Source organism: Xenopus laevis, chromosome 9_10S (assembly GCF_017654675.1).
Source record: "Xenopus laevis strain J_2021 chromosome 9_10S, Xenopus_laevis_v10.1, whole genome shotgun sequence".
NCBI lineage: Eukaryota > Metazoa > Chordata > Amphibia > Anura > Pipidae > Xenopus > Xenopus laevis.
Window position 1 is genome coordinate 51,131,969 of NC_054388.1, and position 27,506 is coordinate 51,159,474.

Consider the following 27,506-nt stretch of genomic DNA (forward strand, 5'->3'; position numbering starts at 1 on the left):
AGGTAGTATGATCATGATTCGCCATGGGCCTTAGTCACTATAATTTTACTTACTACATACTAGCATTCATTGCTTGGTCTTAAAGGAGAAGAAAAGGATTGGTGCACTTGGGGGTGCCAAATGTTAGTCACCCCCAAGTGAATGTATTTACTTACCTGAAACTCCGGACGGGTGCTCCTATCAGCAGATAGGATCTACTCCGGGGTTATACCAGAGAACACCACAAAGTTATCCTCTTCCGGCTTCTTCTTTCTTCAAATTTCCCTGGGCAAACGCAAGAGCAGTTAAACAAAATTTTTTTCGTTCTACTGCGCATGCGCAGCTGTGTGAAGGAAAGAGGAAGATGGAAGAAGATCGTTCTATGGTGCTCACTGGTATAACCCCGGGCCAGTGCAGTTTTCTGCTGATAGGAGCACCTGGGTTTCAGGTAAGTCAATACAATCACTTAACATTTGGCACCCCCAAGTGCATGAAGCCTTTCCTTCTCCTTTAATTTAATAAGAATTGCTTGCTGTTGTTCAAGTGAACACTTTTTGGATGACTGTACTCCTTTAAATGAATGGAATAGGTTTATGATGAAAGATGAGAGCTCTACTGGTAAACACTCTACTGAGGTGGTCTACTGGTAGCCCAAATCTACCTACTAGGCACCACTAGCCTCCAGGGAACCGTAATGCAAAATCTTTGTAAGAATCCCGATACCCTATACTTTGGGGTAGTGGGTATTTTTGTGCCCATATACAGGAAACGGAAAACCGCCTTTCTGGATCTACCCTATGAAGTAACATTCTCTGCAAACAATCAATGCCCTCTCACTTTACGGTCTAGGAAACATGCTGGTCCTATTCATAAATAGGGTTCTTTGCTCTTTGAGAAAACCTAGAGAAAGATGCCTAACACACCTCTACCACATGTTGCAGCTCCCACCAAAGACTTTGTATATAGGGGAAACGCACATGATGCATTTAAAACAGCCATATAACCAGTTTTAAGTCAATTTTCTTCCTTAATGAATTCCCTAGGGAACAAATCTGCTACAGTATAGGGCACCAGTCCTATAAGACAATCACATAAGCATGACTTGAAAGGTATTGCTTTACAAGGTGTAAAAGGACTTTCCAAAGACTTTCCAAATTAAAACAAGACTTGTCAAAAGCTGCTGTTACTACTAGCAGAGCTCTATCCCTATTAAAGCAAAGATCTTTACGTGGATCCAGGTTGTTGGCAGACTGTTTTGAATAGAATATACAGAAACAAATGAGCTTGATCACAAACCATGCATGATGGTTTTACTCAATAAATTAACAAATAATCCTCAAATATATTTAACGCTACCCACTTCATATGACAATGTGGTGGCAATATAAACAAATTAAAAAAAATGACAAAAATAAATACACATTATTTTTGTCCAAAAAAAAACTTTGCCATCAGGGCATAACTATCGTATATCTAATTATATCAGTAAAGGCAGCATAGGGTAAATCACTCCTCTTGGCTTATAACAAATAATGGGACATTGGTATCTTTACAGCCTTCCCTCTATGGACTTTTGTCACAAACTTAAGGACAAAGAAGCTAAAATTTGACTCAGCTTGCACCACCGGGAGAACTAGTAAAGTACCGTGTATATATATATTCAAGTTTATCTCTCATATACACACATATTTGTTCCCTACAGTAATTACTTTGTATTATAAATTATAATCTTGCTCTCTTTTATATAGCATTAAATCTGACAGAGTAACAAGGATGCTTCAGTTTAAAACCATTTCTTCTTTTTGTCTGAGTGACGTGCTTCATACTGTACATTTAGTCGAATTTCGGGTATAAAACTTTAAGAGGGATTTTTAGAGTCCTGAGGCCCAGGTTTTTCTTGGCTTGTTTTCTTGAACAGCAGTCATGTAGCACGAGGATTCCAGATTACTCATGACAGGTTTAGGGTCATAACTTAAGAAGATCAGACTGAATATTTGATTTACAAAAAAAACAAAAACAGTTCTGTTCCCCCAGCGTCGACCAAACCAGGTGCTTGGAGATAAATGGAGCTGCCTTGTGTAGGTAGACATCCTTCACTACCATTTATTCATCCAAGAATGAAAATGCAATAAAGTGCTTTGTCTGGGAGAGTCAAATTAGTACCTTGTATAAAGTTCCAAACAATGTCCTCATCAAAAACTCAAAACTAAACCAAGTCTATTCAGCTCTCCCAGAAGGAAGGGGGTTATCGAGAGAATTGCACAGACCTCTCTTGTCATTCTGCTGTTTGAATAAAGTGCCATCACCTTTGGAAGTAAAGGAAAGCAGCAACGGAAGAGCTGAATCAAGGGAAGCCGTTAGTGATACTGGGCAAACGTGTGCCGCAAGAGTTCCTCTGTCGAGGGTCTCGATTTGGCTTCTACGAAAATCCTTTTGAGGAAATCCCGACAATATTCTGAAACATGTGCCGGCAGCTGTGGGTTGGTGGGCTGGGTGGCAATTTTAAAGATTGCAGCCATGGCTTCAAATTCGGCCCATGGTGGCTTCTCAGTCAACATTTCAACAACGGTGCATCCCACACTCCTAGCACAGAAGAATAAGAGTTGAAGGAGCAATAATACAGGACAAACAATAATGTGTACTATAATACACAGGACAAATCATGTTATTTACACATATTCTGTGAGGCACATACAGCAGTATAAAACTGTCTACAACTGCTAATATCTCAGAAACCATTAGAAAATGACTGCAAATTGCAAAATTACACAAAGAAGCAGTCTGGGTAAATCTGTATAAATTGTTTTGGGTTTAGAACCCCTTTAATTTTTCATATCTATGAACCTACCAAATATCTGCTTTCCGACCGTAACCTTCTCCGCTGATGACTTCTGGGCTCATCCAGTAAGGGGTCCCAGTGACTGATTTCATCCCAGTGCCAGAGAGACAGATAGTCTGCAGCCGCTTACTGGCACCAAAGTCTCCCAGCTTTACATTGCCCGAAGAGTTGCGAAGGATATTGGCTCCTGTTAGAGAAACATGTTTCATATGTCAAAGACTGATTTACTTCCACTCCTTTAGACTGCAAGCTCTGTAAGGATGGATTTGATACTTAAAACCCTATTATTCTTCAGCACTTGTGAAATATGTAGGTACTTTCTAAATGCTTGTTAATAAGAACAACACAAAGCAACATACACATGAATATCCCTCCAGATTTCCTGGCCGCAGGACCAACCTTTAATATCCCTGTGTACAATCATGTTACTGTGCAAATAATGAACACCCTCCAGGATCTGCCTTGTATATTTCCGTGTCACAGATTCGGTAAGTGCTCCATAAGCTTTAAGCTGGTCCTTTATAGATCCCTATTCACAACAGAAAGCGAGAGATAACAATTTACTTTAACATCATAGAGCAGTTTTATTATGCAGCTGTGATCATAGACAAACAAGAACACCACTATGTCCGTGTGCTTCCCACCTCAAACTAATAGATAGAATGATAGAACATTTGCTATTCTTATATTAAAACTCTAGGGGGCACATGAAGGAATAGAATAAAAAAACTTTGAATTTTGAATGTTTTTTTTGGCTACTTCGACCTTCGACTACGACTTTGAATCGAACGATTCAAACTAAAAATCGTTTGAATATTCGACCATTCGATAGTCGAAGAACTGTCTCTTTAAAAAAAACTTTGACCCCCTACTTCTCCACCTAAAACCTACCGAGGTGCAATGTTAGCCTATGGGGAAGGTCCCATAGGCTTTCTAACAATCGTTCGATCGATCGATTAAAATCCTTCAAATCAAACGATTTTAAGGTTCGATCGAACTATTAGCGGTAAATCCTTCGACTTCGATATTTGAAGTCGAAGGATTTACATTCGGCAGTCGAATATTGAGAGTTAATTATGTAAATCTGTTCAATTTAATAGTCTGCATTTAACCTTGGCTTCAAGTCACCTAAATATAGTAAGCAAACAGTATGAATGACTGCAGGCAGTAGTGGGTTGTATACGTAAATATAGTAAGCAAACAGTATGAATGACTGCAGGCAGTAGTGGGTTGTATACGTATGCTGATCTTACCCCTGGCATGTATTCCATGAATATGGACAGCGTCTTCTCCTGTGAATCTCTCAGACAACCATAATACTGTACAATTCTTTCATGCAAAAGGTTTTTTAGCAGTTGAATTTCGCACTCCAGTGCATTCACCTCCTGAAATTCAGGCAAACATATTTTTTTTTCTAACTGCAGGCTTTAAACATTAAGCAATTCAGCTATAACAACACAGACCGAGCTGAAAAGAAGAACAGTTCTGTGCAGGATAACCACTGCTAGCAATTATATTAAGGCAATTATTAAACTGGCAAATAAAGTTTGAAGGAGAAGGAAAGTCTCTCATACCGGATACCCTATGCCAGTACTCGTTAGTAGAAAACTGCATTGGCCCAGGGTCATTTTCAGCGAGCACCATAGAGCAATCCTCTTGATTTGCTTCTTCTTTCTTCAATAAATCTGGGGCAATGCATGTACAATAGAGTGAAATAGCTGGACTTTTAGTTAAAATTTGGCTTTTCTACTGTACATGCACACCCTTGCGAAGAAAGGGCTGGCCAGGGACATCAAAGTGATTACAATAACTGGGGGTGCCTACCATTCAGCACCCTCCAGAGATTTACTTTCCTTTTCCGTTACAGAATAATTTATTAAATGCAGTATTCAAACAGGACATCAATCTGGAATGTTATGGCAAGACAAGTACAGATAATGTTCATGGACAGTGGGACATCACCAAAACATTCTAACAATTAACACCAACAGCATGATGATTACAGACATTTGTTCAACACACACATACAAATTATTATATTATATTATTATAGCCAAAATAAGATAACATCAGTATTTGTATGGCATGGGCTTCAGCTGCCACCATGGGTCAGTCTGGAAAGCCAATTTGCATCTTAGGCTGTGCGATGTGCTATGACAAAAAATATAGGGCAGATTTATGAACAAAAGTTCAAAACTGCACAGCAATGTTTCCCATAGCAATCAATTATAGCTGTGTTTTCACTTGCTAATTTGTTGTAGACTGTTCAAAGTTAATAGCTGATTGGTTGCTAATTGTCAACTGCACTGCAATTTAGCATTTATGTTAGACAATGATTCCTTATGCCTAGTGCATAGTTCCCCACACATAATTGTTTACAGGTGCTGTCCCTTTAAAGTTATTCTTTACCTTACTCGTTTCTGGACTGTCAGGGTCAAACTGCACTTGTTTAACAGCCAGTTCTCGACCAGTGTCTGCATCATAGCACAGGTAAACTCTGCCAAAAGCACCCTGGCCCAGCAGCTTTCCAAGCCTCCAGTTCGATGGTGCACGGGGAGCTATAGAAATGGATTTTAAAATACTATAAAGGCAAAAACAAGAATGGGACAACATTTTGGATGCGAACTATAGGTTACAGTTTTTCGTATCTCATACTGCAATCAGTTTGCTAAACAAGACAAATGACTTAATTAACATGCTCGGTAAGCCCAAGTAATTTAGGTTGGTACAAGCAATTGCTCTTGCTGTCAGTTCAAAACGGACTGCATAAGTGACTACAAAATAAGGGGAAAATGCTGTGGGACATCACAAATAAATGATTTAATATCTTAATTAAAGACATGAATATAAAAATACCAGTCATTACTTACATCTACTGGGTGGACTGATATCCATAACAGACAGGGTTGGATTGTCTATGTCGCTTCCCCTTCTCCTCAGACGGTTGTCATCATATTCTGGGGTGAAGACACTGCTCCCGCTGCTAGTGCTAAGCGAGTGGTCAGTAGGGCTGAAACTGACAGGCGACCGTAAGCTGTTACCCTGAGTTCTTCTGGCCCTTGGAAAGGTTTTACGCCCTACGGCAAATTGACCACAAACAGGCTGCCATTAGAAAATCATATGAAAAGAAGCGTTAATTCAATATAACATATTTTACCTATCCTGTCACTTACCATCATTATAATCCTGATGATGATAAGACACATGGTACCTTCGTGGGTAGGTCCCTCCTTTCCCAAATTTTTCAAACACTGGAATGTCATATTCTAAAGAAAGAATTCTGTTCAGATATGGAAAGGGAAAAATAGTGTCCATGTTCTACCACCCTACAGCAGAATCTATTTATTACAAATTAACTAAAACAAATGAACTCTGCTTCCTCTGAAATAGACTGTGTTCCATAGAAATCTGACTTTGCAGAATATTAAAAAATGGAGCAGGCAGACATACAGTACCTAAAAACTCCTGGTGATTGTCGGGATAGCTCTGAGCTCTAGGCATGCGGGACTTTGAGTAGCTGTCTCTGTAATGGCAAAGTGTGGAAAATAAATGGAAGCCAAACAGCACAGTAATACATTACAAGATTTAGTTGCTAGTTTTTTTGTTTTTTTTAATAAGGACATGCATTAATATTTGTTGGCAAACAACTGATCACCAGACAACTTAATAGCATATGATTCTATACACCTTAGATACCTATAATCTCTTAACATTGCATATCTTTAGATTTCTTTATAGCAACACACCTCCACTGCTATTACATACATAGTGTAGCTTTATGCCCATATTCAAGACACACAGAAGTCTGATGTTAACCATTTGCAATAATAAATGTAGCTTCATACAACTCTTCACTTAGTACAGGGAAATACATATGCTGGTATAGTTATATGCTGTCACTCTTTAAAGGCTATGAGTAGAGTTAGGGTTGGTTCCTGCTGAATTGCACTTAGTACAGGGGAATACATATGCTGGTATAGTTATATGCTGTCGCTTTTTTAAAAGGCTATGAGTAAGTTAAGGGGTGGTTCCTGCTGAATTGCGCTTAGTACAGGGGAATATCTATTCTGGCATGAGCAAAAACAGGGGCTACAATAAAATGTCTAGAGAATTATAAAATAAGCATAGACATCCTATGAATTAAGTGAGAAATGAAAAGCTACAGAACACAAACCGTGATCAGGAAAAAATAAAATATATACGGTAATCTTTAGTGGTTTAGAGAAAGCCACTTTCCCATGGGACTTACCCATCTAAGGGACTATCAAGCGACGGGCAGCTTCCAGATCCTGAGTTTTCAGGGCTACTGAGGGACAAGGGGTCAAGCATCTATGGAATGAGAATATTAAGAATCAGTTGCAAATTATGGAGCCTTTTCCTGCATCAACAAGAAGAATACTGAAGATGCATAAAAAGTCCATCACCTTAAAGGAACAGTAACGTCAAAAAATAAGTGTTTTAAAGTAATGAAAATATAATGCAGTGTTGTCCTGCACTGGTAAAACTGCCGTATTTGCTTAAGAAACACTAATATTGTTTATATAACTTAAGCTGCTGTGTAGCAATAGGGGCAGACATTCAAAGGAGAAATGGCTCAGGTTACACAGCAGATAGCAAATAAGCTCTGTCTGTCTAATGGTGATATCCGTTATCCATTAGTTAACCTGTGCCATATAGCCGTTCTTTAATTTCCGCCATTGCTACTCAGCAGCTTGTTTATATGAACTATAGTAGTGTTTCTGACGCAAACAAGTCAGTTTTACCAGTGCAGGGCAACAGTATATGATATTTTCATTACTTTAAAACACTTCATTTTTTGGTGTTACTGTTCCTTTAATGTGCTTGCTTCTACAACGTATTTCGTTAATCAAAGGAATACATTGGAGCAAGTACTTGATCACATAAACATTACATATCCCATTAGTAAGTATACTACATGCCAATATTACACATTCTGATCAGTCCATCTGATCTGAATGCACTACTAACCAAACTCTCTGCCAGGTTGTGTAGCATTCTAGTGAAAGGAATCATCAGAACTCCCTGTCAACATGCACAGTGTGGGGGAACAGCAACCCCCTAAGACTAAAAAAAAAATCACTGGCACAACAGGTCATAGTGCAAGCAGGATTAACCTTTAACCATTATTCCACACCTTACTTTTGAGGGACACACTCCTGATAAACTTCACATTTGAAATAAACACACATGACATTATGACCTGTTGTGCCAGTGATTTTCTTCAAAGTATTCTAGTGAACCCCATAAGACAGCAGAGCAGTAGATGTCACAGAAAAAATAAATAAACAAATGCTTACTTGGTCCATGCTTTCAGGAATAAATTCACCTTCACTGTTGATACTTGTAAACGATCCATTGCGCACAACCTGATGCAAATCTTCTGGAATGTACCCTGGGGGTGGGGAACTACTGTCCCTGGTCTGAGAACCTTAATGGCAGACAAACAAATTCAAAATTGGACTTTTTCCCCTTACATCATTCGCTAGTATCATATTAGTGATAAAACAAGTTGAAAATATAGAAGCACCTACCAATACCTGATGTCTTATTTTTCTTGTCCAAGTTTGCAAATACTGAATTATCCAAATCTTCCAGTGAGGGCATGTGTTCCATATCACACGGGATGGGAATCTGCACAGGAAGAGGGGGGGAAACAATGTAATATTGCAGACAAGCAGGTCCATTGGGTTTAAGAAGTACTATAACATAACCATCACAATAAACCACTTTTGTGCGTAATACAAAAAATAAAATGGCTTAATACAGATTAGACACCAAAGCCTATGGACAGGATCAATGACCATAAGAAAAAATATCACTGCTGTGAAAACAATTTGCATGGAATTGCTGCTGCTTCCTTCTCAAAGTGCAATATAAGAATCTCCATAAGCATGATATATCTGACAAGCGTGCACATTTTTGGCAACTATCCTACAGGTGTAGCACATTTGTAGAGATTCCTCTTGTCCACAAAGGTATGCAATTTGTGACAGATACTTTTTATTTAGCATTTGCTTTTGGAGAAAGGATGCTTCATACAGACACGTGACACTGCCATAGGGTATAGGAAGGACAGTGCAAAATAATAGTGTACAAATGGGTGCAAAATGCTAACAACTATTACCTCTGTGTGACCATGCAGTACAAGCAGGATTTTAAGGCTCTTCAAGTGAACACTTCTGTCCAGCAACTCAACAGCCTTGTCCAAATCATCCTGTGTTTTCAGTGGAATGACCAGCTGCAAATGATGAAAATTACACATTATGTTACACGGAGTGAAAACAAGAAAATGGCAGATCTTGGTCAACCATACAGATGTACCCAACTCCTAGCAAGATTGTTTACTTAGTAAAACATTTTTCGTGACAGTTTTCATTAAACCGATGCTCCAAAAAGGAATAATATGCAATTCTCCTACTCAAAGATAACCATAAATACTTAAGCTACATAAGGCTCCAAGCGCAGGATAAACTAGTCTATATATACAGTTTAATAAATACTGATGAATATAGTTAATTAATCCCTATAATATATGTTATTACTTACTAACAATTGGGTTTACTTTGAGTTATTTAAAGAGAAAGCAAAGTATGAAGACAAACACTTAACATTATGCACATTTTCACCTATTACTAGATAAGGAAGCTGAATACTGCACCCGTATAGGCACAGACCAGACAATGCTCCCCTAAGCCACACAGCTTCAAACTGAAGCAAAGCAAGGGAGGTAGACTAATATATATATATTCTTTTCAAATGTTTAGATTTCAACAAAGATAACATTTTTAGCAAATCAAGTTTTCACAGCCAAAATAAAGTACTTGTTTGGCCTGCAGCTGTACTGGCTTACTGATGACTGAATCAAAACAGAAAAGAAAATGTGTGATTAGGAAAGCATTTGGATTTCAGCCAGTTTCCTTTAGGCTGTGTGACTACTACACTGCTGGAGCTCTACTCAGAATCTCCTGTTCTGGTAGTTGCATTGACAAATATGAGAACATATACAAGGCTGACTAATTTATATGACAAACAAATTGTCATTGAGGAGATGCAGTCCACAGGCTTCAGCTCTGCATTTGGCACTCCCGCTTTATTATTATCAAATTGTTGGCCTAGGGGCAGAAAGTTCATATCAGCTAAAATCTGTGCCACCAATCACTAACTTGGTGGCCTGGTAAAACACCTACTGCAGGAGAGCTGTTTGCATGACTTTAGAAAGTAGCTTAGCGTTGAATTTGTATTTGCTGCAATCAGGAATACCTCATTATTGCTGTAATGCAAATCCATGCACTGCCCAAATGCAACTTTGGCCTTAGCGTAAAGATCTTCCAGTAGGACTGGTCGGGAGAACTGAAGGATTCTAAGAAAAAAAAGATGACAGTCGAGTTTGTGATCAGCAGGAGAAACATCGTAAAATGTTATGGTGGACATGCATGTGCCAATAAAATATGCCAACTCTGCGGCTTACTGGCCTACAAATGGGGCCCTACTGACATATTGGGAGAGATTCACAAAAGTGGTTATATTGAGACAAAATAAAAGTGGAGATAAAATTGTCAGAGTTCCCTCCAAATTCACAAACCTCTCTCTCTCTCTCTGCTTCTGTTTGTCTTTTGATCAGAACAGTTTCCAGACTTTGCCTTTTGCATGTCATTTCATCTGTCATCAGGTGACTCTCAACTGTACATGTGCCTCATTCTAATGATTGTGCCCTTCAGAGAAGAGATTCCCTGACATTTTGAAAGCCCAATATGGCAGAACACAGGCTTTATCACAAACCCATTCCCATTATTTATCTCACCTAGGAACATGCCCAGTAGCCCAAGATCCCAGTTAAGCTTTCCGGTGTTTATAAATTGCTCACTGATTGGGAAGACAATGGGGGTGGGCTATGTACTGGTACAAAAACTAAAATTTGAATAAATAACTATCTAAAAGATATATATATTTACTCAAAATGCTAACATTGTCTCATTCATTTAGCAAATAATAGCAAAATAATGCTAAAAACATGTTTTTATCGCCTATTTTATGTTGGAAATAAACAACCTTTATAAATAAAAATAGTATATACTGTTTTTCTTGTTTAGAAACCTAGTTATTAATTTCTGATTACACAGAAAACAGAGCTTGTACCCTGCCAATAGGCTGCTAATCCACATGAATATTCCAAATATTCCTCCATACTACACCTAAAAGTGGGGTGAATGGAGACTCTGCAAAGCTCACACATGTGAAAGTGTTACACTGAGCTTTACTCCATTTTAAAAATGTCAGGAGAACATGTTGTTAAAAACTTTATTTTCTTCTCTGTTTTTGTCATTTTACCGAAATATTCACAAAAGTGTCTGTACACTGTTTTTTTCTTTCACCAGCATATGAAAAATGGCAGTTGAGTGGATATTTTGGCGTATTTCTATTTGTGAATACTGAGATTGTATTTAAGTTTTAACACCAGTTTTACACCAAAAATATGCTTCCTCCACGTTTGTGAATTCCCCCCCATAATGTTCTGCTTGTTTGGTGACCTTTACTTGGTGACGTTCAAAACAACAGAGGGGACAAAGGAGCACTGTAACATCTATATTGCAATAAAATTTCTAAATTCAATCAATAGTAACAGTAGAATCACTGTGGATCACCCACTTACCTCTTCTCCCCTCTGTGTTCAAATTTGACACGAACAGCATTCTGCTTTGAAAAGAAAAGGCATATTAGTTGGAATGAAACAATATGGAGTCTCATGATTAACCTAAAGGCCCTAAATAGAAATTACTTTTGCTACACTGTTTGAAGAGTCAGAAACGGATATGTGAAAGAGATGAAGGAATGTACAGGAATATTGCTTACAATAACATTTTCTTTCATAACGAAAAAAAATCTTTTTGGTTGGAGAGCTCTTTTAATGAGGTTGGAGGATGGGGAGGAACCTACTGCATGACAGCTCAAGCAAAATTACAATACACAGGAGCCCTAGGAGGTAGAAGGGTGATAATAGGAGTTGTAGTTCAATAAGGGCTGCTTACCTGTTTTTTTGGAGACTTTGAGCTGCCAGGTGCATGCAGGGAAAAGGCAGGCCTGCTGGCTTTGTGCAGAACAGCCAGATCCTGCATAATCGAGTTTAGAGCCTGCTGCTCATCTGTAACAGATAGAACAGGTCTGGGGTGAAGTGGGTCCAGAAATTGCACACATGTAGTACATTTAAGTTAGCTACAAGCACTAATACAGATGATAAACTCTGCTAATCTTATGTTGGTTGCTATGGGTTCCAGACCATTTGCAAAGTACACCAATTACAATGTAATATTAATCTTCTTCCAAACATCTACACTGTGCAGAAAACAGTGTGCATCAGTAATACTGTGACAATGCCCAGAAACTCAATGTATATGCACTTCAGCTTTACTGCCCACTAGTCTTTCTCCTGATTATAATGTCTAAATAATAATAATAATAATAATAATAATAATAATAATAAGCTTAACCTGTCAGCAGTGCCACAAATTATGCTTTCAGGTAAATATTGCCAATTTTCTTCTGAGATGCTCTGTACATGTATGGGACCTGTTATCCAGAATGCTAGGGACTTGGGGTTTTCCGGATAATGGATGTTTCTGTAATTTGGATCTTCATATCTTAAGTCTACTAGAAAATCATGTTAACATTAAATAAACCCAATAGGCTGGTTTTGCTTCCAATAAGGATTGATTATATCTTAGTTTGGATCAAGTACAAGGTACTGTTTTATTATTACAGAGAAAAAGAAAATAGTTTTTAAAAACTTGGAATATTTGGATAAAATGGAGAATATGGGAGACAACCTTTCTGTAATTCAGAGCTTTCCGGATAACTTGGAATATTTGGATAAAATGGAGAATATGAGAGACAACCTTTCTGTAATTCAGAGCTTTCCGGATAATGGATCCCATACCTGTACAGTGTGACGTTCAGTTCTACACATGCACTTCTGAGACTGGACAGAAGTATAAGCCAAAAGCGGCGCAAGTCTGTAAAAGGAACCCGGAAGTCGCAGGTGGGCGCGGGTGGAGGGAGAGCAGGTTAGAGTCAGGTAAAACTCGCACATCACTAATTTGTACATAGATCACGTGGTGCAATATCCTGCCCCTCCAGAAGAGGCTGAGCCATTATCTGCCAGCTACATATTATCCTGACCATGAATTAAGATATTTACTGTAAAGGGCTTCTATAGCCCTACAGCAAGATAAAATAACAGCGCGGGCATGAAGTTGTTTTGGAATAGAGAGACTTAATATTTGCTTTAATTACCGGTACCTCATCCTTTGTTTCTCATTGCAAGCAAAAGGAATCCAGGCTGTTCTGATAGTACAATGGCCAAACAGGTCAGACATGACTCATGTATTTGTACAATAAAATTGGAGCTTTATTTCTCTTGTTTAAACTATACTTGTCTGCAAGGTTTCATTCTGTGCCTTCAGTATCTATCCCCCGGAGCTGCCATGCACCTAGGGTTGCCACCTGGATGGTAATTTACTTGTCTGGCCGGTAAAAATGATGCTTAATGAGGAAAAAGTTAAAACTATAGGAAGGCTGGTATTTTTTACATTTTAGGAGTGCACCTAAGAAAAGGTTAGAACAGTGCACATGGAAGTAATCTAAGCAACTAACAACAGTGCCAATATAAAGCAGACATGAATGTTAATTAACGGTACACTAAAAACTTGAATTTATGTTCTTATAGTGCATCACCAGCACAAATCACACTGATCATAAAAATGACATTAAGGCTGCTTCAGACTACAGACTTTGATACAGTTTTTATTTTGGCTGTCTGGCGTGTTTTGATACAGCGCCTTTTGGTGCAGACACAGGAACCAGTAAAGGCTGACGGATCAGTTCATTCTTGCCCAGCAGTCTTACGGCTAAAAGCCATGCCATATGACTGATGCACTGTAACAACTGTTACAGAATGCTCTGTTATAAAGATAGCTAGAATCTCAGCCATAAAGCAGGGAACGACTGTTGCTTACAATGGGTATCAGATAGGATCTGTTCTACTGGGACAGAATGCTCTGTAATAAAGATAGCTAGAATCTCAGCCATAAAGCAAGACAGGACTGCTGCTTACAATGGGTACCAGATAGGATCTGTATCACTGTGACAAAATGCTCTGTTATACAGAGAGCTAGAATGTCAGCCATAAAGCAGCTCCTCACAATGGGTATCAGATATAGAATTTTGGCAAAGAGGACACAGATTCGATGTGAAGATCAGCATGGCTGTGGCAGCTTAGTACTCTCCCTTTGAAAGGAAGGCACTAAAGGTGGCCATACACGGGCAGATTAAAGCTGCTGATATCAGTCCTTTAGACCTATTCAGCAGATTGTCTGACCATGTGTGGGGGCTCCCGACAGGGTTCCCCAATCGATATCAGGCCAAAAATCAGCCAGAGATAGATCAGGCAGGTTTGACTTTTCGATCCAGGACCGCATCGGCTAGTGGATGTGATCCTGTGACCGTCGGAGCTCATTCGCAGCCTAGTAATCCGATCGTTTGGCCAGAGGACCGAACGTTCGGATTAACCAAATATCGCCCAGCCATTAGTTGGCATATTGGGTTAAGAGCCGCTTGTTCGGTGACCTCGCCAAACGAGTGGATTAATAGTGTATGGCCACCTTTAGACTTCAATTAATATATATCATTCACTTATTAAATGATCTGAAAATGTGAATTCTGCATTTATACCATTCTTGTAAATCATGGACAAGTTTTAAAGGAGAACTAAAGCACAACTAAAGATAATGTTGTACATTATGTTTTAGGCTTCTATACCACACCCCTTTAGCAGTAAAGATCTGTATCTCCAAATATACCCCAGTAGCTCCCCATCTTCTTTTCTGCTGATTCACTGCACATGCTCTGCGCTGTTGTCACTTACTGAGCTTAGGGACGATTTACAATATACAGTACACATTGAATATAAATTTCACAATATAAGGCTGATTAGTAATTAATACAGATAATTACTACATGGCAGCACAGAAAACAGTGCAAATACAGTAGCATCAGAAATTGATAACCAGCCTTATAGCATCAGCTTATATCACAGACAAATCTCATTTTCTGCTTGATAATTTGCGACAACCCCTAAGCTTAGCTTCTTAACAGCTGCTCAGAGCCCACTGAGCATGTGAGTGTTGCAGACACTTTCCAAGATGGTGACCCCCTGTGACAAGTTTGAAGTCCTGGATCATTGCTGCTATTGAGAAGCTGCAACTTAAGGCTGGTACAATACGTTAAGTGTATATACAATAAGGCATTTTTAACCATATTAATTTTTAGGGTTTAGTTCTCCTTTAAAAAAAATTCTGAAACAACATTCTCATTTTTGTGGTTTTAGAAGTTTTTGAAACCACGAAAAAACTCATTTTCTCTAAAACCACAAATGGCATGTCATTTATTAAAATATCCTAATATAAGAAGCACAAACAGAAAAAAAAAAAAAACAGAATTATTTGACAACTAAAACCGAATTATGTATTAAGAGTTTTTTTTGTGGTGTAGAAATCCCCCCACAATTATAATTAGGGATGCACCGAATCCACTATTTAGGATTCGGCCGAACCGAATCCAAATATGCATATGGAATTAGGGGCAGGAAAGGAAGAAGTGGAAAAAATTATTCTTTTGTGGCGAAAAGTCACGTGATTTCCCTACCCACCCCTAATTTACATATGCAAATTAGGATTCGGATTCGGTTCGGCCAGGCACAAGGATTCGGCCGAATCCTGGATTCAGTGCATCCCTAATTATAATAATATTGGTAAACAGCCCCCTAAAAGTTTTAAGCCAAAAATGCCTTCTAGGATTTACATTAACTTCAAATTAACTCTTGGAAAAAAATAGATTTTTGTACTTACCGTTAAATCCTTTTCTCTTGTCCTACATTGGGGGACACAGGCACCATGGGGATGAAGATCCTGTTGCTTGGAGAAAGGACACTAAAAGGTTAAAGTGGCTCCTCCTCCTCCTGCTCTGGGCTTCATCCCCGCCTACCTCCTCAATCCTCAGTTTTCTGACCGAAGAAGAGATGACGAGCCCTACCAATTGCCCATGTGAAGAGAAGGAGCACCTCCCCAATGCAAGCTAAGCACGGTATGAACCACCTGCTGTTTGAAATTGTTGGTATTTGAACAACAAAAATTATATAAGATATTACCTGATCAATATTAACATGAACTAATACAGGGAGGGAAGGCCTGTGTCCCCCAATGTAGGACAAGAGAAAAGGATTTAACGGTAAGTACAAAAATCTATTTTTCTCTTGCCTAGATTGGGGGACACAGGCACCATGGGGACGTCCCAAAGCTACCCATGAGGGCGGGATTTTGTACCCCTAGTGTTCAGGGAATAACCACCTGCAACACTTTCCTGCCGAAGCTCGCTTGGCTGAGGCGAATGTATGCACCTTGTAGAATTTGGAAAAGGTGTGTGTGGATGACCACACTGCAGCCCTACAGACCTGTTCTGCTGAAGCCTGGAGAGGAACCACCCAAGAAGTGCTGAGTGAAGAAGTAGAATGAGCTGAACCCGGAAGGGTGTGGCCTTACCTCGTACCTCATAGGCCTTCAAGATTGTTGACCTAATCCATCTTGCATTGGAGGCCTTAGATGCCTTAAGGCTTTTCCGTGGTCCTTCTGGTAAGACAAAGAGGTTGTCTAGCTTCCTTCTACTCTTGGTAGCCCTGGTGTATGTTCTGAGAGAACGAACCACATCTACGTATGTAACTGTTCCAAATTTGTCTTTTGTTCAGGACAAAATGAAGGAACCAGCAGGTCCTGGTTAAGATGGAACTCCTTAGGAAGAAATCCAAGGTAGGTCTCAACACCGCCTTGTCCTTGTAAAAAATCAAAAATGGTGGACGACAAGATAGAGCTGCTAGTTTTGAAACTAGTCTAGCCAAAGTGATGGCTAATAGAAAACTACCTGAAGAGTCAGCAGAGTTAATGGAATTGAGCCAATGGCTCGAACGGTTGCTCCTGCAATACAGAAGGTACCATATTGAGATCCCAGGGAGGGATTGTATGACGGTATGGAGGTATCATCCTCAATGCTCCCTGTAGGAAGGTCTTGATGTTGGGCAGCATTGCAAGCTGCTGCTGCTGAAAAAGGATAGAGAAGGCCGATACCTGAACATTCAGTGAGCTGAGTGCCAGCCCTTATTTCTAAACCCTCCTGAAGGAATAACAATAGGCTACTTTCGTCCCAGGACTGTGGGTCTTTGGCTTTAGATTTACACCAGGATATGAATGTCCTCCATACCCTGTGGTAGATGCGTGCGAAGACGGGCTTTCTGGCCCTTAGTAAGGTCGGTATGGCCTTTTTTGGAACTCCTGATCTGGCTAGGATTATGGCTGCAAGTGTCATGCCGTTAAATCCAGCCATGGTGAACTCAGGTGGAGGATCAGTCCCTGAGATAACAGATCCATTCTGTCTGGAAGGTGGAATGGTGCGTCCACTGATGAACTTATGAGCTCTTCGAACCAAGTGTGGTGTGGCCAGTAGGGTGCCACTACAACTGTTTCTACCCTTCTTGATTACCCTTGGCAGAAGTGCCAGTGGTGGGAAGACATAGCTAGGTGAAACTGCCACGGAACCACCAGTGTGTCCATGCTAGGGCCAGAGGGTCATTGCTTCTTGTGAAGAACCTCGTAAGCTTGTTGTTGTACCTGGATGCCATTAAGTCTACTTCCGGAGTGCCCCACCTTGCCAGAATCAGTTGAAAAAACCTCTGGGTGTAGGCTCCACTCTCCCTGATCTAAGGTCTCTCGGCTGAGAAAATCTGCTATCCAGTTGTCCACTCCAGGGATACTGCGGAGATAGCTGGTAGGGCAGCTTGACTCCTTGTGCCTCCTTGGTGGTTGATGAAAGCCAACGCTGTCACATTGCCTGACTGTATTCTTCCAGGTAGATCTTGAAGTCTGCCTGACCATTGGAGCAATGACAGGTAGATTGCTCTTAATTCCAGGATGTTGATGGGGAGTAGTTCTTTCTGTGACCAACGTCCCTGTACGGTTAGGTCTCCCAATACTTCTCCCCAACCTTGTAGACTGGCAACTGTTGTGATGACTGTCCACTGGTGATTGGGGAAGGGTTTTCCTGACGGAAGTGTTGTTGGTCAATGCCACCAACTGATAGAGGTTCAAACTAGATCTGATAGGGGAATCCTGCAGTTTAGGTTCGCTCAGTTCCTCCTCTGGTGTTGGAGTAAGGCTCTGCATGGCTCTGGTGTGGAGCTGCGCATATGGAATCGCAGGATGACACTATAGTCCCTAGCGCTCTCATGGCAACCTTAAAGGTACCTGATCCATTTTCTGCAGAGATGACAGGAGCCCCTGCATGGAGGTGATCTTGGATTGGGGAAGGAAGGCTCTTCCCAATGAAGAATCAAGCCCTAAATATTCTGTACTCTGGGAAGGTATGAATCGAGATTTTTGGAAGTTTATCTGCCAACCTAACAGCATTAGTGTCTGGAGATGAGTTGTGGCCAGTGCCATGGAACTGGCCTTACAAGTTGGTCGTCCAGGTATGGTATGACACTCACTCCCTGCAGTCGCAGGTCCTCTAGAGCCGCAGCCATGACCTTTGTGAATAGCCTTTGCACGGAGGATAGTCTGAAGGGGAGTGCCAGGGATTGCCAATGTTCTCCTGCCACTGAAAAGTGAAGGACCCAGTGGTGGTTGGGATGTATGGGGACATGCAGGTATGCATCTTTGATGTCGATCACCGCCCTGAAATCCTCTATGTCCAGGGACATTAGGACTGACTGGATGGATTCCATCTTGAAGTGGTGCTTCTTTACATGGTCGTTTAGTGCCTTTAGGTCTAGCACCAGGTGAAAAGATCCATAATTTTTGGGTACTATAAACAGGTTTAAGTAGAAACCGAAGCCCCTTTTACCCTTGAGGGAACGCCATTACTCCCGCGGAGGCAGTCAGGGTGTGTGGAACCACATGGAAAGCTGAGTGCCTGGGTTCTGTGGTAGGGAGCCTTGAGATGGAAAATCACCTCGGAGGTAGCTGAGCGAATTCTATGAGATAGAAATGATCTGTAGGACCCAGGGTTCCACTACTCTATGCCGTCACACCTCCCGAAAGTGACTTAAGCGTCCGCCAAAGGGTTTAGCTTTCAGGGGTGGGCACCTCCTCATGCGGAGGCTGTTTGTCCCGTGCGGGCTTAGGTGCTGCTCTGCTTCCTGACCAAGAAGTGCTCTGCCTTGACTGGAATCTGGGGCGGGTCGGAGCTTGTTGCTTTTCATGTTGGGACCTCTGGCTCTGTAGCTTGAGAATTTTCTTTCTCTGTTCAGCACCAAAAAGTTTTTTTTTTTTTTTCCGAGAATGGGAGACCAAGCAGAGACCAGGTAAGATCTGTTGACCAGTTTTTTAGCCAAAGGAAACGTCTGGCTGCAATGGATTATGCCGAAGCCCTTGTGACGAGCTTAGCCGCGTCCAGGACTGCTACGCAAATTTATGTATTTGTGTCCGCTATCGGAGCTAGAAAGAGGTATGTGGAGGGGTCTTCTGAGCCATGAGTTGGGCCACCTGTTCCACCCAAACTTCCATTGACCTGGATACCCATGGGGTGGCAATAATAGGTCGTAGAGTTCTGCCTGCTGCTGTAAAAATCGACTTGCAGAAACCCTCAAGACGTTTGTCGATAGGATCGTTAAAGGAAGCCGCATCGACTACTGGAATGGTGGTGGTCTTTGACAATTTAGAGACCGGTGGGTCCACTGCTGGGGGTGAAGACCAAGGTCTGTAAAGTAAAAGGATAAGTTTGAGTAAAGAGATGGAAAATTGGACTCTATGGTCTGGCGTTTTCCATTGTGCTTTAACAATGTCACCCAGCTGTTCATAGGCTGGAAAGACACAAGAAGACTTCTTTTGCCTCTTAAAAATGTTAGTGGTTCGCTCTGCTAAAGGTGGGGTGTGCCTGAATCAGGCTCTCGACCTCTCATTGTGATCTAGGGGTATCCTGATCCTATTCATCTGCGGATAGGATCTGTCCCTCTTCCCAATGCCTCTTCCTGTTCATCAGGCAAAACTGGTGGGGAAAGGGGAGGTCGCTTTGTGGCCGACTGCCGAGTGACCGGTCTGTGAGGCTCTGTAGATAGATGCTGTAGGACCTTATCTAGAGTCTCTGGAACTCTGGCTAGGTTTTGTAGACCCGCTAGAGATAGAGCGTACACCAATTCAGAATCCAAGCTCGTTTGATTAGCCGTAGCTGTCGCAGAGCTGGCTGGTAGGGCTGTGTGGGATTGTAATTGTGCAGTGACTGCTGCAGTCTTACAGGCTTCACATATTGGCTCAGCCAAAACACTAGCAAATTTAGGTCTGCAAGTAGCCCATGCCAAATACTAAATTGCATTGGTGGTACATGCAGTTGCCTGCTTGGGAAGGGACTGGTCATCTGCCCTGCCTGCATGGCTATACTATGTAGTGCAACCCAGTAAGTAAGATATTGGGGAATATTAGGAGAGTCCAGAGGAGTGAACCACTTCTCCCTTAGAGTGCGATCTGTGGAGACAGAGGGAAGTAGTGAAAAACCCCACAGTAGGTCCCATAGAGAGAGGGAAGTGTTAATCCCCTAGAGAAAGAGTAAGGGAAGTGTAACTACCTGTTCACCAAGGTAGGAAGGAATGGTGCCTTGTTCTTCTCTGTGAGAGACAGTGAGGCTGGAAACGCTCAGTACTGGAGAGAGAGATGCGGACCCAAAATGGCCGCCAGAGAGGTTTCCCGGGCTTTGGTATAGTACCTTAGTAAGATGGCGCCCGTGAGGCGCGTGTGCAGCGACTCGTGCACAATGAAATAGACGCAGCGCCAGATGGTGGCGCGAAAGGTTGCTGGGAATGGCACTGAGTTACCAATGCGGGGACTACTTTTAGTGCTGTTGTCCCATTATGATCTACATATATAAAAGCATTGTTAGAATTCTGTTCCATGGAAAATATTACTTAATATTGATTCATGAGAAAATGTATATTGTAACCTTAACATAAATATCAAATAAAAAGCATGAAACAGGAGGGTGATTTAGACAAACTGTGTGTTGACAGTGTCTTTATATCTTCTGATGACCAGCTAAAGGTCTACTGGTAGATCCCATCTACCTTTTGGACATCCCTGGCCTAGGGAAATCTTTGTCAGAGAATAGCAGTCTGTGAGAGAATAGCAGTGAAAGTGAAACTAAATGCCTAGGAAAATCTGTGTGAGAGAGTAGCAGTGAAAGTGAAACTAAATGCCTTTCTGCAGAGCTGACAGGCAGCATGTAATGGGGGGAGGGAGGAGGGAATTGACTTACCTCCTTGTGCCAGCCAGGAATGCTCAATAAAAGACATACCCTCCGTTGTGGCTACTGGTGCAGCCTCCGGAGAGCGGGAACCAGTGCCCAGGGTAGTGTGGGGGGGAGCTCCCCAGCCTGCAGCCTCCGTAGAGCGGGAAGGCTATAGAGCATCTTCAGATCAGAAGTCCTTGGCTGGAGGGGTTCTGGAAGAGAAACACTGACCCCTAGTAGTGGCATGATACTGAATAAATCTGTACCATTGCTCCCAGCCACGAAGTGTCCATCCTCCTTCTGAGGACACTAAAGAAAACTGAGGATTGAGGAGGTAGGCGGGGATGAAGCCCAGAGCAGGAGGAGGAGGAGCCACTTTAACCTTTTAGTGTCCTTTCTCCAAGCAACAGGATCTTCATCCCCATGGTGCCTGTGTCCCCCAATCTAGGCAAGAGAAAACATATTTCTTACCCATGATGCGCACCAGATTGTTGCTGTGCATTCAGGGAGACAATCCTCCCATGGGAATCCGTCGATTTTTCCTGAAAAAGAGGAAAGCATGATCAGAACATATTTAAATATGTAAGACTTTAAGGGTAGGGACACACTGGGCGATTTGGGGAGTTTTAGTCGCCTGGCGACTAATCGCCGCAACTTTTCTCCCCGAATGCCTCCCCTCGCTCTGCGCCTGGCTAAAATGAAAAATCGCAGGCGCTAATCACACGCGGCGATTCGTTTTCCGAAATCGTCCGAAGTTGCCTCACGAGGAAACTTCGGGCGACTTCGGAAAACGAATCGCCGCGTGTGATTAACGCAGGCGATTTTTCGAGGGGAGGCATTCGGGGAGAAAAGTCGCGGCGATTAGTCGCCAGGCGACTAAAACTCCCCAAATCGCCCAGTGTGTCCCTACCCTAAGATTTAGATACAGGTAGGGGATCTGTTATCTGGAAAACCATTATCCAGAAAGCTCCAAATTACATCATGGCCATCTCCCATACACTCCATTATAATCAGATAATCCACATTTTTCTTTTTCTCCGTAACAATAAAACAGTAGCTTGTACTTGATCCAAACTATTATATAATTCATCCTTATTGGCAGCAAAACCAGCCTGTTGGGTTTTATTTAACGTTTACATGATTTTCTAGTTGACTTAAGATAAGAAGTTCCAAATTACCGAAAGATCCATTATTAATAATAATAATAAATGAAGAAAGTAAATCCCTATTTCACTCTATAAACGCATACAATGTTTTTAGCTTTTAGTACCTACAAACAGCAGCCACCTTGGGTTCTCATCATATAAATATATTTTATGTAACAATTAAGTGCTTTGCCATGAGTGTTTCTCACAGCAGTTTAAAATAATTAAGGTAGATTGCCTGGTGCTGGAAAAGCAGCACGTTCTTGCTAAATAAACATATTTATCTGATGGAACTCTCAGTGGCCTGGACACTTGCTGTTTGCATTATGAACTTGATGATATGGTCAATCCCTGCCCAGGAATGCTCAATGTATTTATAAACACTGATGAGTGCATTGTCCTTTACTTAAAAAACACGCGCTGGCACAGAACAGAAGGTAGAATGGGAGGTTATCAGACTACATATGAACAATCATTATGAGAAAGAAAACTCTAGTTTGCAGTTATTCATCAGGCCAAATTCTGTGTGCTTGTATTACCCCCTTAACTCCACATTTTCAAGGGTAGTCCACATATTAAAGAACTTTGTGTGATGTAGACAGTGACATTTGAGACAATATGCAATTGGTTTTCATTTTTTTTTTTTATTATATGTGGTATTTGCTTTATTTAGCTAATGATTTAGCAGTTCTCCAGTTTGCAATCTCAGGCATCTGGTTGCTAGAGTCCAAATAGCCTTAGCAACCATGCACTGATTTGAATAGGCGACTGGAATATGCATAGGCGAGGGCCCGAATATAAACATGAGTCATAAAAAGAAGAAAATAACAATAAATCTGTAAGCTTGCAGAGCATTTGTTTTTGAGATGGGGCCAGTGACCCCTATTGGAAAGCTGTAAAGAGTTTCAAGGAGGCAATTAATTAAAAAACTATAAAAAATATTATATTAAGAAATGAAGGGCAATTAAAAAAGCGAACCACCCTTTTAAGGTCACTGCAGAATATATTAGGGTTTTATAAAGAATTGATGCACTGCAGAATATATTAGGGTTTTATAATATAGAAATGATAATAACCAAATAGAAAACCAAAAAGAGACCAAGGTAATTGGTTCTTATTGCCGACATTGGGCAAACTGTTAAATGCTCCAAAGCTTCTTATTCTGCCACTGTATAACAAACATGTATGTTTCCAACCAGTTAAAGGAGAACTTAACCCTAAAAATGAATATGGCTAAAATGCCATATTTTATATACTGAGCTTATTGCGTCAAACTAAAGTTTTAGCTTCTCAATAGCAGCAATGATCCAGGACTTCAAACTTCTCACATGGGGTCACCATCTTGGAAAGTGTCTGTGACACTTACATGCTCAGTGGGCTCTGAGCAGCTGTTAAGAAGCTAAATTTAGGGGTTGTCGCAAATTATCAAGCAGAAAATTAGATTTGTCTGTAATATAAATTGAAGATATAAGTCTGGTTATCAAATTCTGATGCTAGTTGCACTGTTTTTTTGTGCTGCCATGTAGTAATTATCTGTATTAATTACTTATCAGCCTTATACTGTGACATTTATATTCTAAGTGTACTATACATTTTGAGTGGGTCCCTAAGCTTAGTAAGTGACAGCAGCACAGAGCATGTGTAGTGAATCAGTAGAAAAGAAGATGGGGAGCTACTGGGGTATATTTGGAGACAAAGATCTTTACTGCTAAAGGGCTGTCGTTGCATTGAGCTGGTACAGAAGACCAAAACATAATGTACAATATTTCTAGCCTACTTCTTTAGTTAGCCTTTAGTTCTCCTTTAAGCAACTGAAATAAATAATCCACAAATTATAGCTGTGGTTTCCCAAGATGTTTTTGGGATACAGCCTAACAGTAAGTCCATCTTTCTCCACTATAAATTCCCAAATGTTATAAAGTGACACTAAGGGAACAGTTATGGGTAACTAGTAGTAGTAAAGTAGAAGTAGTAAAGATTACATTGTCTAGGAACTATAGCAACCAATGAAATGCTTGCTTTTATACAGGTGATTAGCACATTCTACCTTCCTACTAGATATTATAGACCTAGATCTGGGGTAAGCTTTTTGCCATGTATAACATTAACCCTAATTAAAAATCCTAATGTTAGCAACCCTGTTCTAAGCTAAACGTACATTGCTTCTGACCAGATGTTCTTGGACTACAACAACCAGCATCCCACTAGCATGGCAAAAACTCAAATTCTTTTAACTTCTCTTTTTCTTCTTAAAATGTCTTTTAAATAAAGAGGAAGATCTACTTTGCTGTATGAGAAAAGGGGACCTTTCAACACAGAGCACAATGACACAGACTGCAAAACTGTTGACACAATTAACTCTCCCACTCTGAACAATAACACCAGCCTGTAAAGACAACATATTGCCCTAAAAGAGACGTTTTCCACCACCATCTGTCTATAAGGTGTCTCTCCCAAAACAGGGAGAACTTTCAAGGGGTAGTTCACTTTTACGTTAACTTTTAGTATGTAATTAAACATATACTTTGCACGTTTTAAACTGGTCTTCATCTTCATTTTTTTGTATTTATTTTTTAATTATTTCCTTCTTCTTCTGCTTGTTTTCAGTTGTAAAATGAACTCAGCACCCAAAATACCACTGCCCTGTAAGGCTACAATTTAATTTTCAGACCCTCGCTTATTCATCTTCCAGTCTCTCATGCAAACCACTGCCTGGTTGCTAGGGTAAACTGGACCATTGTCTGCACCATACAAAGTAGTAAGTAAGTAGTACGTAGTGATGCTGCAGCAGGCATGTGTTTTAACCTCTGCATTACTGTGCGTGTCTGCCATTTTGGATATACTTTGCTTCCCACTGGAAAGACATGAAATAAGTGTGGCGATAGAACTTCAGTTGAAAATGCACCCCCCCCAAACACATTTCCTGAACTTTACTAATGTTATGCTAACAACTGAAGAATAAAACGGTAAATACAATTACATTGGTCAAAACTGCAGCACAAGGGAACATACCCAGGCTGATTTTAGCAGATAACTTCAGACCATTGACCAAAGCATGGGTCCAGAACAATTGTCCTTCCCGAATCCCAATCCATAAATGTTTGGATCTGTACAGGCACTAACTAGAGAAGCTGGAGAATCCGGTTGCCTAAAAACCACTTGAGCCAGTTTAGTGACTTACAGCACAGCCTCCTGCCATAGGGTCAAATGCTTGGGTCTACCTGATCTAGCCAAAACATCAACACTTATCCACCAATCTCCACATTTTACCTCTCTACTCCGACCAAAACAAGCAGTTTATAGACAGCGCCCTGCTGGATTACATGATTTGCTGGATCAGCTCCCAGGCATCTCGCACACCCCACAGAACGGGGAGAAATATGTACTTTCTGAGTAAAAAAAAGGCAACTGGACCCATCCCTGTCCAAACTACTATAGTCTTAGGGCTAAGCTGTATCATGTATAGTGCAACTACACACGGTATCACAAGATCTTGCAGATGCTACAAAATCTGACGAGACTATAAAATCTGCCAGTCAGTGTAATTCAGTGAGAAAGAAAAGCTAAATGTCCCCTTGCTGCAGTTGTGTTGGCCAGAAACACTCTCAGGTCATTTACAGATCAGATTTCAGACCAGATCACAAGATGTGTCAGTAACCGGGCGCCCAACAAACACAACTCTGCCACACTGAATAAAATGCCTCGGTATAACCAACACAGGCCTCATCCACTGGAGAACCAAAGTCCAATCTCCAATGCAGCGTCCAGTAAAGAGCCAGGAAATCCTCTCTTATTTCAATGAGCTCTCGAATACACATTTCACTCCTTATTCACACTGGTTTTAACATTATCTGCAAATGTAACTCGTATTGACAGATGGTATGTATCTCTGCACTGCTGGCTCTGACTCCTGAACAAATGTAGCAGAAGACAGCAACAGCCTCAATCACTTTGTTCCACTGTTGCACCCCCATATAGCTCTCACCATGTCGCCCACAGAGGCTCCACAACCCGCCTTGACACCCACAAAGTCATGCAGCTGCTCATATAACCCCCATACGCCTGCTCCCCCCATTGAAAGGAAAGTGTGGCCCATACCTGTCAGTGAGGCACTTCCCAGAAGCACAATCACAACCCCCTTCCCCCGCCCCCAACCTGTTCCTCCTGGGGGGGCGGGGGTCACAGGCCCGGGGGCAGCGGCAGTGTTACCCCAACCTGGTCTCGCTCTTCACAAAATGGCGGCCATCCCGGAACCTTCGGAACTTGCACGCTCTCCGTAGTTGCTCCGATTACAAACACGCAGCGTGAATCCGTGGCGTAAACCGATTAAGCAAGGAGCAACGGATCAGAACCGAGTGTGTGAACCTGGAACTACCAGACAGTACCGAGCGCGCGCACGTCAGAGGAGGCGGGGCTAGCGCCAGGCACAGAGGGGCACAGGAACGTCACGTGAGGGGAGGAGCACGGACTGTCAGCTCTGAGAAACAAATCTTGCAACTGATTGGCCACGGCCCCGTCTGTCATTTTTACAGGGGAAGGAATAAGTACTTTAGCAATCCTTATTGGCTGTGCGCGAACTGTCAACAAGGAAATTCTGGGAGTTGTAGTTGATAGAGATGCGGAAGCTTAGGTTATTGGTAGCGACTAGTTCCTATCCCTGGAAAGGACCGTCCCTCTAGTGTACGGAACGCATTTTAGGACATCCTGCAGCAAAATACCTGTCCTTCCTGTGATGTAGTATGCTTTTGGAATGGCGCATTGGTTATCGTCACTCATCGTCCAAATCTGCAATCACACCTCCATCCTCTACCCTTCCGTCTCAGCTGTCAGTCATACAAACTCAGCCCTCCATCCTCCTCCCTCAGTCCACTGCCTTCCGCCGTCAGTCCTCTTCCTTTTAGTTCTCTTCCTTCCTTCCTCCCTCCACCCTCTTTCCTCAGCACTGCCCCCTCCTATCTCTCTTTTCAGCTGACAGTCTTATCCATAAGTTTCTAAAGTGGTGAGGGAGGGCAGAAGGAAGAGGACAGTGGGCAGAAGGCAGATGACTGAGGGAGGAGGATGGAGGGTTGAGGGCAGAAGACTGAGGGCTGAGGGCTGAGAAGGAAGGGTAGAGGACGGAGGTGTGACTGCAGATTTGGACTATGAGTGACAGTAAAAGCAACCGATGCGCCATTCCGAAGGCATAGGACATCGCATGCAGCAGGCCCGGA

The 27,506-nt window shown here is 41.5% G+C and overlaps 1 protein-coding gene across 4 annotated transcripts; it reads right to left on the reverse strand.

Moving 5' to 3' along the window:
- Window positions 1-1,263: 1,263 nt before the first annotated feature.
- On the reverse strand, window positions 1,264-27,035 carry map3k2.S (mitogen-activated protein kinase kinase kinase 2 S homeolog). 4 transcript variants are annotated; one of them, XM_041578049.1, is made up of 17 exons: window positions 27,015-27,035; window positions 21,623-21,693; window positions 11,866-11,978; window positions 11,490-11,533; window positions 10,100-10,199; window positions 8,964-9,077; window positions 8,371-8,470; window positions 8,137-8,267; window positions 7,068-7,147; window positions 6,274-6,341; window positions 5,992-6,084; window positions 5,689-5,895; window positions 5,228-5,376; window positions 4,072-4,203; window positions 3,218-3,347; window positions 2,828-3,005; window positions 1,264-2,562 (listed from the first exon to the last, which is right to left on the reverse strand). In XM_041578049.1, exons 2-17 carry the CDS (start codon window positions 21,651-21,653, stop codon window positions 2,337-2,339), a joined length of 1,896 nt encoding a protein of 631 aa, XP_041433983.1. In that variant the 5' UTR covers window positions 21,654-21,693; window positions 27,015-27,035; the 3' UTR covers window positions 1,264-2,336. The 4 variants fall into 4 exon arrangements, with proteins under 4 accessions (XP_041433983.1, XP_041433985.1, XP_041433984.1 ...); XM_041578051.1 differs by lacking the exon at window positions 27,015-27,035 and adding an exon at window positions 26,395-26,724 and having other exon boundaries at window positions 8,377-8,470; XM_041578050.1 differs by lacking the exon at window positions 27,015-27,035 and adding an exon at window positions 26,395-26,723 and having other exon boundaries at window positions 11,490-11,530.
- Window positions 27,036-27,506: the final 471 nt, after the last annotated feature.